The sequence below is a fragment of the Chlorocebus sabaeus genome, chromosome 21, assembly GCF_047675955.1.
Source record: "Chlorocebus sabaeus isolate Y175 chromosome 21, mChlSab1.0.hap1, whole genome shotgun sequence".
Taxonomy (NCBI): Eukaryota; Metazoa; Chordata; class Mammalia; order Primates; family Cercopithecidae; genus Chlorocebus; species Chlorocebus sabaeus.
The window spans coordinates 29,067,163-29,078,590 of record NC_132924.1 but is presented as its reverse complement, the minus strand read 5'-3'; the positions used below and the strand labels follow the sequence as shown (position 1 = coordinate 29,078,590).

General features: G+C 33.8%; 1 protein-coding gene across 1 annotated transcript in view; it reads right to left on the bottom strand.

Moving 5' to 3' along the window:
• Positions 1-746: 746 nt before the first annotated feature.
• LOC103226296 (probable C-mannosyltransferase DPY19L2) overlaps positions 747-11,428 on the bottom strand; it is a 97,732-nt gene continuing 87,050 nt past the window's right edge. Inside the window, exons 18-19 of the mRNA XM_073008973.1 lie at positions 11,200-11,325; positions 747-2,313 (exon numbers count right to left, since the gene is read on the bottom strand). Of these exons, the coding sequence (XP_072865074.1) occupies positions 2,163-2,313; positions 11,200-11,325 (277 nt within the window). The 3' untranslated portion in view covers positions 747-2,162. The remainder of the gene's footprint in view (positions 2,314-11,199; positions 11,326-11,428) is intronic.

Genomic DNA, 11,428 nt, shown 5'->3' with positions numbered 1-11,428 from the left:
CTGGGATACATGTGCAGAACATGCAGGTTTGTTACATAGGTATACATGTGCCATGGTGGTTTGCTGCACCTATCAACCCGTGATTTAGGGTTTAAGTCCCACATGTATTACGTATTTGTCCTAATGCTCTCCCTCCCCTTGCCCCCCACTCACACCCACCACCAACAGGCCCTAGTGTGTGATATTCCCCTGTGTCCATGTGTTCTCACTGTTCAACTCCCACTTATGAGTGAGAACATGTGGTGTTTGGTTTTCTGCTCTTGTGTTAGTTTGCTGAGAACAATGACTTCCGGCTTCATCCATGTCCCTGCAAAGAACATGAACTCATCCTTTTTTATGGCTGCGTAGTATTCCATGGTGTGTATGTGACACATTTTCTTTATCCAGTCTATCATTGATGGGTATTTGGGTTAGTTCCAAGTCTCTGCTACTGTAACATCATCTGAAATGTGTTAATTTTATGAATGTTAGGTGTTATGTCTCTTTTCCTTTTTTGCCCCACACATCACTGAAACAAATTATTTGAAAATGCTAAAATAAGTAAAATGTGTGGCATGCTTTCTTAGATGCTTTGTCTCCTGTACCAAAATAATTTACAAATACAAAAGTTGAAAATAATTGTATTAGTTTTTAATGCATAAATCCAAACGTATATTTGTACTGAATATTTTATTAGCTAATAGAGTACCATTTTAAAAATTCTACCAACTTATTTAAAATATTTCCTGTAAAAACATCATCCAAAATGTACTTTGTTAATTTTTATGAATGTTAGGTGTTATGTCTCTTCTCTTTGACGCTTTCTTTTTTATCCTGTGCTTACACCAAAAACAAATTATTTGAAAATGCTAAAATAAATAAAATGTGGCATATTTTCTTAGCTGTTTTGTATCCTGTTATAAAATATTTTACAACTGTGAAAGTTGAAAAATAACTTTATTGGTTTTGGTGCATATAACTGCCTGTCTACTGTAAGAGAACTCATCTATACAATTAAGGCATTTTGTTATTTCAAGTACAGAGGGGCAAGAATATAAGGGAATTATAAAAACCCCAAGATGACTCATTTAAAGTAGATGCACATTAAAATACTATAGATCTGGCATATTTCATATTTATAAAGCAGACAAAAAGAATGTTTATCTTTGCATTTGGCAAGAGTATCTTCAAGATAACCATTTACCACTTTTCAAAGCACTATTGTTGGGAAGGTTTTATTAGGGGAGAGGACTTAGAGAACATGACTTTCCTCATCCAAAACCAAAAACAAATGAGGGCTTAAAATATATTACTTAAGAAGACAGTGGCCAGAAATAAAGACAATGACCAACAAGCTTTGGGGCCATCAAGATGAAAAGATCTTTGCTTTATTCAAGATCTAGGATCTGAAAATCTCACTTGATAAATTTAACTGGATTTTCTTTTCTGATTATGTTTAACTCCAAAATTTGGTTGTATACTGTAGCAATTTCTATTTTACCTGGATGTTAAAAGAAAAACCACTGGAGTCTAAAGAGAGATGAATAACCTCTTGAGCTCAGATGGAGAACTAACCAGTGGCAAATATGTATCTAGTGGAGCAAATACATCTGAAGAGAGTCAAACCATTACAAAACAAGGTGTTTTTAAAAATACTTCAACTTGAAATTATAAAAAATAAAAACACCTTAAAAGACACACTGTTACAATTTCCTCACAGAGGTAAAGAGGTTGTGACCAGCATTAGCATCGTAAGGATGTCGTTTCAGAGCTTGATTCTTCTGCCCTAAGTGGTTCAAAGAGCTTGAGCGGGTACACTCTGGTACTAGGGAAAATCTGAAGCAATTCACCTAGTTGGATGAAAAAGGACTTACGTGCCCTTGATTTATTAAAATTCCTCGTTCTTTTACATACATTTCTCTTTAAAACTCTGAAATGAACATTTGTTTATGCAGTATGACATGAACGATTTCATAATGTATATGACAAGCTTAATAAGGCTGATATTCAATGAACAGAAAAGTAATTTACCTTTTAGTAATCAGAAAAACTTTCAATCCATTTTTATCTTATTTTTAAGTGTCTGTTATTAAAGCTTGTGATTTTTATTAATGTAAACAAGCCAAAGGGTGATTGTTTTTGACACACGGCATTGTACCATAGTGTAATGGGTAGTTTCCTTCTCAGTTAACCTTCAATACTCTGTACACACTATTCTGAAATACTGTGGTGAAGTAAGGCCTTGCATCTTTGAGCAGGACACTACATAAGGGAGGGTTCACTGCATTGGAAGGGTCTTCCACATCCCAGATTTCAAGCATACTGCAACCAGGCCTGAGAAAAGATAGACATATATATCCATATTAGAAATGTATTCCTGTCTAGAGAAAATAGATACATAACACAACATCCAGATTTTCAGAGACAGATTTATTTAATAAGTTAAATATTTTAAAGCGTCATTTCAAAAAACATAATTTCAATGTTTAGAAATTTAAAAAATAGAATGAAATTAAGTATGTTGCATTTTCACATCTCATTTAACCAAATGAAAGATATATCCTAATAATAAACCTTCAATATACATTCATAAATATACATTTAAAAGCTCACTTTCAAGATGAAACAAACATAAATATACTCTCCAAGTGCCATCACCATCTAAACATAAGGCCCATTTGTAGTAAAAGACAAATTAAAACCTAATCGAATTCCTGATGAATTTCACATTTTTTAGCATAAACTGTCTTGGATTAGCATGAAATCATCCAAGGCAGGGACAGGAGACTCTCATGGCAATTCGTTTTCTTCAGTGCTTTCCCATTTTGGGTGGCTGTATGACTGGGCTACATGAGACACTATTCCTCCCTGGAGAGTAACCCTGCGTGGCAGTCATTAAAGAGAGGGAGTCAGACAACATTGATTTCTAATGTTTTAACATCTATATGGAAGTATAAGTTATACACAATAAAATTCACCTATTTTATGTGTAAAGTTTGGCAGGTATGGGCAAATGTGTATAGATGTGTAAGCACTACCACAATCATAATACAGAAAATTTCCATCACCCCCACAAGTTCCCTGTGCCCTTTTGCAGTCTACCTCCTTCCCCAAACATGGCCTCGGGCAACTACTGTGCTTTCTGCACTATAGTTTTGCCTTTTCTAGAATTTCACATAAATATATTATGTAGTCTTTTCACTTTTGGCTTCTTTACCATAGCATGTTTTTGATATTCATATCTGAGCTGTAGTTCCTACAACTTCTGTTGAGGTTCAGTAGTTCCTTCCTTTTTGTTGCTAAATAATATTTCATCGTATACAGAGAACACAATTTGTTTATCCATTTGCAAGTTAATGAACATTTGAGATGTTTTGAGTTTTTGGTGACCATGAACAATGCCGCTATAAACATTCATGGACAAGGCTTTTGGTGGACATGTGTTATCATTTCTCTTAGGGAAACACTTAGGAGTGGAATTGCTGGGTTGTATGGTTATGTTTGATTAAGTGCGGATTTATCTTTATAAGCAAGTTCAAAACTGTTTTCCAGAGTAGATGCACCATTTTCCATTTCCACCAAAAATGCATGAGATTTTAAGTTGTGCCAGTTTTTGTGATTTTAATCATTATAGTATGGTTATGGATGATTCAAAATATCTTCTTTGGTGGAATGTCTATTCAAATATTTTGCCAAATTTTGTGTTGTTTCTTATTGAGCTGTGACAGTTCTTTTCATATTCTAGGTAAAAGTCTGCCAGATATATTTAGCAGATGTATTAAGGTGTAATTGCTCAATAATTACCCAATAAGCTGCACATATTTAGTATCCACTTTGATACATATTAACATGTGTATACACCTGTAAAACAGCAGCCACAATAAAAATCATGAAAATACCCATCTCTCCCAAAAGTTTACTTCTGCCCTTTTGTAATCCTAATTATTTGCATGCTTCCTTTTTTGACTGGCTTCTTGTTCTCATAGAATTATTTTGAGATCCATCCACATTACTGTATCAATATGTTGCTCATTTTTATTAGTGAGTAGTATTTACATTGTCTGGATATTCTAATAGTGTGTTTATACATCCATCTATTGATAAATAAGTGGGTTGTTTCCAGTTTGGGGCTATTACAGAAAATAAGGTGCTATGAACATTTGTGTACTATTACTGGGATGTATATATGCTTTCTTTTATCTTAATAAATGTAGTAGTTGTATGTTTAACTTTTAATAAAATTACTAAACTGTCTTGCAGAGTGGTTGTACCATATTACTTTTGCACCACTGGTGTATGAGAGTTCTAAGTCCTCCATAGTGTCAGCAACACTTGGCATCATCAGGTTTTCTTTTTCTTTGCAATTATAGCTATTAATTATTAAGTGTTTAGTGATATCTCACTGTAATTTGCATTTGCATTTCACAAATCACTTGTAACATCAAGCATCTTTTTGTGTGATTATTTGCTATCTGTCCTTTTTTCCTTTTTTAAAAAAATTTTTTATTTTTGAAACAAGATCTTGCTCTGTTGCCCAGTGGAGTGCAATGGCACAATCTCGGCTCACTGCAACCTCTGCCTTCTGGGTTCAAGCGATTATCCTGCTTCAGCCACCCAAGTAGCTGGGATTATATGCACCCACCATCACGCCTGGCTTTTTGTATTTTTAGTAGAGATGGGGTTTCGTCATGTTGGCCAGGCGGATCTCGAACTCCTGACCTCAAGTGATCCACCCACCTGAGCCTCCCAAAATTCTGGGATTACAGGCGTGAGCCACCCACTGCACCCGGCCTATTTTGTCCATTTTTAATTGGGTGGTTTTCTCATTATTGGGTTTTGAGAGTTCTTTATACATCTAGAGAAAGTCCTTTATCAAACATAGGCTTTGTAAATATTTTCTCCCAGACTGTGGTTTATCTTTTAATTCTTCTTAACACTGTTTATAAAAAAGCAGAGGTTTACAGTTTTAATGAAATCCTATTTATCAATATGTTCTCTTGTGGATCATGATTATGTTACTGTATCTGAGAAATCTTAGCCTAATCCAAGGTTACAATAATTTTCTTCCATATTTTCTTCCAGAAATTTTATATTCTTAGATTCTTAGTAGCAAGTTACCTTCTACTCCTAGTTTGCTGAGAGTTTTTAATCAGTTATGGATACTGAATTGTGTCAAATACTTTTTCCTGAATGTACTGAGAGGATGACGCGGTCTTTCTTTTTCAGTTTGTTACTATGGTGAATTCACCTGATTGGTTTTCAAATAGTGAGACAACTCTGCATTCCTGGGATAAACTCCACTGGTACATTATGTATTGTCTTTCTTTAATATATTGGTGGATCCATTTGTTACAGTTGTACTTAAAAATTTCACATACGTGTTCATGATACATTTTGATTGGTTGTTTCCTTTTATTGTAATGTTTCTCTCATGTTGGTTTCAGGATAATGCTGACCACACAGAACCAGCTGGGAAGTAATCCCTCCTTTTGAATTTTCTGGAATAGTTTGTAGAATTGGAATTATTTCCAGTGAAGATATCTGTCTTAAAGTTTTCTTTGTGACAATTCTTTTTACTACAAATATAATTTTATTAATAGATATAAGGTCATTTATAAAAAGGTATAGGTATAAGTTTTTCTATTTCTTAAGTGAGCTTTGGTTTTGCATCTTTCAAGGAACTTGTCCATTTTATCTATTTTGTCCCACTTAGTGGAGTAAAGTCGTTCCTAAAACTCCCTCATCATCCTTTTCATTTCTTCAGATCCTGTAGTGATAAAATCTTTCTTATTCCTGATATTAGTAATTTCTGTCTTCAATCTTTTAGTTTGGGTAAAATTTATCAATTTTATTAATCCCAAGAATCAGTATTTGGTTTTATTGACTTTTCCCTGTTTTGGGGGAGAATTCACACTGATTTTGATACTAATCTTTATGCTTTCTTTTCTTCTCCTTACTTTGGAGTTTACTTGTTTTTTTTTTTCTAGTTCCTTAAGGTGAAGCTGAGTGAGTGATATGAGGCCTTTCTTCTTTTTCTATTATAGGCATTCAACATAAAAACAAATCTCTCTACTGCTGTATCTGCATCCCACAAACAGCGGGATGGTGTTCTCATTTTCCCTTAGGTCAAAATACGTTGAAACTCACCCTCCTTTTGTTTCTTCTTGACCATGGATTATCTGGAAGTGTATTACTTAGTTTCTAAACATTTGAGGGAATTTCCATATAGAATTCTGTTACTGATTTCTAATTTAATTTCATTGTAATCAGAGATTGTACTTTACATGACCTAAAGTATTTTAAATGTGTCAATACTTGTTTTGTGGCCTAGAAACTGGTCTTTTTTGATAAATAGTCTGTGTGTGCTTGAATGTCTACTTTGCTGTTCTAGGGTGGTGTGTACTATAAATGTCAATTAGGTCATATTGGTTGATGGCATTATTCAAGTCTTCCGTATTCTTGCTGGATTTCTTTTTATTCTACAAATTATTTAGAGAAGGCTATTAAAATTTCCAACTATACTGTAGATTTGTCTATTTTTTCCTAAAGTTCTATCAGTTGTGCTTCATATATTTGAAGCTCTGTTATCTGAGTGCATAAATGTTCAGGGTTGCTACATCCTCTTGAAATATAAATCCCTTCTTCATTTAAAAATCCTTGTTTAATCTTGATAATATTCTTAACATTCGAATGTACTTTGATGTTATTACAGCCACTCCAGCTTTCACTGACTAGTAGTAGCATCACATGTCCTTTTCCTATCTGTTAACTTTTAACCTCTTCGTTTCTTTATATTTAAATAAATTTTTTGAAAGTAGCCTATAGTAGGGTCTTGCTTTGCTATGCAATCTGACAATTCTTGCTTTTCATTTGTGGTGTTTAGAACTATATTAGTTTCCTATTGCTACTATAACAAATTACCACAAACAGTTGCTTAAAGCAACATGTATTTATTCTCTTTCAAATTTTGGAGCTCATAAGTCTAAAATCACGGTATTGGCAGGACTCCAATCCTTCAGGAGGTTCTAGAAGAAAATCCACTTCCTTGCTTTTCCAGCTCCTAGAAGCTGGCCTCATTCCTTGGCTTGTGGCCTTATATCACTCCAACTTCTGCTTCTACCATCACATCACCTTTTTGATCTCTTACTCTTTTGCCTCCTCCTTATAAAGACTTTGTGATTACATATTTCCTACCTGGATAATAAGGATAATCTACACATCTCACAAGCATCAATTTAATCACATTTGCAAATTTTCTTTTTCCATGTGAGTAACGTAATTCACAATTTCTGGGAGTTAGGACATGGCCATCGTGGGGGGCTTATTATTCAGCCTACCACAAGTCCATTTACACTTAATGCGATAATTGATAGGGTTAGATTTAAGTCTATCATCTCGGTGCTTTCTCTTTGTTCCATCTGATGTTTGTCTCCCTTTCCCACTTCTTCTGCCTTATTTTAAATTGAGTGATTTTTATAATTTCATTTTAATCTTATTTGTTACCTTTTGGGTTCTGTCAATTTTTGCTTCATATATTTTGAAATTCTCTTTTAAGTTCATATGCACTCAAATTATTACATCTTTCTCCTGTACTGAACTATTTTGCATTATGAAACATAGTCGTTTCCAGTAATATTCTTTGTCTTAACATCTATCTTATCTGATATTTATACATTTTTCACTTCAGCTTTCTAATGTTTACTCACATGATATCTTTTCCATTCTTTTTCCTTCAGCCAATATACATATTTGCATTTAAAATGCACCTCTTGCAGGCAGCCCATAAATAGGTTTTGCTCTTGTATTCAGTTTGCCAATCTCCGCCTTTTGTTTGGAAGAATTTAGTCCTCTTTCACTTTGAAATTACTGATATGGTTTGATATAGGCTTGCTACTGTGCTCTTTTGTTTTTTTAAAAAAACACTTTATTTCAAGACATTTGGAGATCCACATTAAGTGAGAGATAATACAAGTAGCTCTTGTACAGTCTTTAGACAGTGTCCCCCGCCATGGTAACATCTTGAACGTTTGTATAATATCACAGCCAGATAATTCACATTGACAGAATGGCGACAGAGAGCATTTCCATCACCATGGAGATCGCTTGTATAGCCACACATACTATACTTCCCCCACATTCCCACCCCACCCTAACCCCTCGCAACCACAAATCATTATCCACATCTATAATTTTGTTATTTGAAGACAGTTATATAAATGGAATCATACAGTATGTAACCTTTGGAGATTGTCTTTTCTTCATTCAAACAATTCTCTGGAGATCCATCCAGGATCTTGAGTGTATCAATAGTCTGATCCTATTGCTGAGCAGTATTCCATGGTATGAATAGATCACTATTATTTAACCATTCACTTTGTGAAAAACACCTGGGTTGTTTCAGGTTTAGGCTATTACAAATAAAGCTTCTATAGACATTTTTCTACAGAATTTTGTATGAACACAACTTTTCACCTGTCTGCGAAAAAATGCCCAGTACAGTTGCTGGGTCTTAAGTTGGTTATATGTTTATGTTTTTTCCCCTTTTATTTTTAGTTGATAAGTAATACTTGTACATATTTATGGAGTATAGAGTGATATTTCAGTGCATAATTACAATGTGTAATGATCAAATCAGGGTAATTAGGATATCCATCACCTCAAATGTTTACCACCTGTTTGTGCTGGGAACATTCAGAATCCTCTGTTCTGGCTTAATTGACATATACGATAAATTACTGTTAACTAATATTCACTCTACAGTGCCAGAGAACACTAGAACTTATTCCTTCTACTTATCTCTAATTTTGTATCTCTTAACCACCCTCTCCTTATCTTCTCCTCCTCCTTACCCTTCCCACTCAGCCTCTAATTACCACAATTCTACTCTACTTCTATGAGCTACTTCTTTTAGCTTCCACATGAGTGACAACATGCACTATTCATCTTTCTGTGGCTGACTTATTTCACTTAATGTATCCAGGTTCATCTATGTCTAGGCTTGCCATTATGATCTTTTTTTCCCCCCCACTGTTTTATTTATTTTTTTAGTGGTTTTTGTTAGGGATGACAACAAGCATATTTAACATATCATGTTTTGTTTTGTTTTGTTTTTGTTGAGACGGAGTCTTGCTGTGTCACCCAGGCTGGAGTGCAGTGGTGCCATCTCGGCTCACTGCAAGCTTTGCCCCCTGGGTTCACACCATTCTTCTGCCTCAGCCTCCCAAGTAGCTGGGACTACAGGCACCCACCACCATGTCCTGCTAATTTTTTGTATTTTTAGTAGAGACAGGGTTTCACCGTGTTAGCCAGGATGGTCTCAATCTCCTGACCTCGTGATCTGCCTGCCTCGGCCTCCCAAAGTGCTGAGATTACAGGCATGAGCCACTGCGCCCGGCCAACATATCATGATTTACTTACCATTTAAATTGGGTTATTTCTAGTAAATCATACATTTCCATTTACTAAATTTTTGTGCTATTGTCATGTATATTTAATTTCTATCATAAACTAAAAAATATAATGGTATCACCTTTGCCTTAAATAATATCTTCTAAAGATTTTCAGAGAAGAAAATGTATAGTGATTAATATCCACATATTTACCATTTCCAGCGCATTTCGGTATTTCTTGTATATCTGAGTTACCATCTGGCATCCTTTCTCATCAGCTGATAGAACTTCTTGTCCATCTTGAAGTATAAATCTGTTACCAACAAATTATCTTAGATTTTGTTGATCGGAAAAATGTACTTTTGACCTCCATTTTAAAAAGATACTTTCATTAAATATAGAATTCTTGATTTTCCTTCTTCAGCACTTTGAATTATCATTCCAGTGTCTGATAATTTCCACTACTTATGTTGAGAAGTCAGATGTTTATATAGCATATCATTTTTTCTCTTCAAGATTTTCTCTTAATCTTTGATTTTACCATTTTGACTATAATGTGCCTTGCTTTGGTTTTCTTTGGGCTTAACCCAGTTGGATTTGTTGAGCTTAGCAGATCTCTAAGTTAGTAGCTTTCATCAAACTTGAGAAATTTTTGGCCAACATTTCTCCAATAATTTTTCCGTCATGTTCTTTTTTTCATTACATCTAATACTAAAATTATGCATGTGTTGAACTACTTAATGTTACACAGGTCTGTGACATTGGTTATTTTTCAATCTTTTTGGTTCTTGTTCTTTTGATTAACTATTCTCTCTTGATCTATCTTCAAATTCACTGAATTTTCTGTTCAAATGTTCTGTTTTCATCTCAAAATTGTTGAGTACATTTAAATAATTTTCATTTCATTTATTATACTTTTCAGCTCTAGAATTTCCATGGGGGCTGGAGTATTTCTATTTCTCTTCTGAGATTCCATATCTCTTCACTCATGGATACCATGTTTTCTTTTAATTCGTTGAATATATTTTTCTTAAGCCTTTGAATGTATTTGTAATAGTGGCTTTGCAATCTTTGGCTGCTAAATCCAACATCTGGACCTACTTGGATCGGTTTCTATTAACTTATTTTTTTCAGAGTGTTGGTCATACTCTCTCATTTTAGTTTGCATCTCTGAAACCTTTTGCACATTGTAAATGATATATTGAAGTGACTGTAGAACCCGTTTTGTTCTTCTGATTGCCAATGTGTTGTTCTAGGAGACAATTAATGTGCCTGAATTTCCTGTCATGTGCAGGAGCTAATATCTCTGCTTAGGAGCCTAAACAAAGGCCTCAAAAGATCAATTACACATCTTAGAATTTTATGATTTTTAGAGATTCAAAATTCAGAAATTAAAAAATTTTAATTAGGAATGTTTTTCTTATTATGTCATTTTGGGTTTTGTCACTTTTCTTTTAAGTCTTACAAATCCAATATAATTCAGCTATATAGTACAGAATGCCAATATCTCACTTTGTTGTGAATTCAAATCCATATTTCAGACATCTAATAAAAATTTTTCATATTTCAAAAATTATGAAAAAAGCTAAGTTGAAGATGTTAAATTGAAAAATCAGGATATTAAAGTATACTATAATGTTTGGAATTAAATTCTTCTTCATCGATAGCATAGTTTTACTTCTCTAGATGAAATAATTTAAACTAAGATACCAGAATAATATTTTAATAAATTTAAAATAAAAATTCTTAAAGAATCAGGACTACTGTAATAAAGTGAAACATTTGTTGCTTAAAAATATACCATATCAGAGAGCATAGGGTTAATACTCACTTAGTTCTCACAACACACCATGCCTCTTCTAAAACACAATAATTCACATGTAACTCCAACAATTTATCTCTTACTTCTTTGGCAGATTTTCGACTATATGTAGAATAAACTATTTTTGTCCGGGCCCTTTAAATTTAAACAATAGTTTAAAAGATTTTAAAATAAATAATAGAATAGACTAAAAAAATCTTACCGGCAAATTGAAATCTCAGTACTTACTAGACGGAAC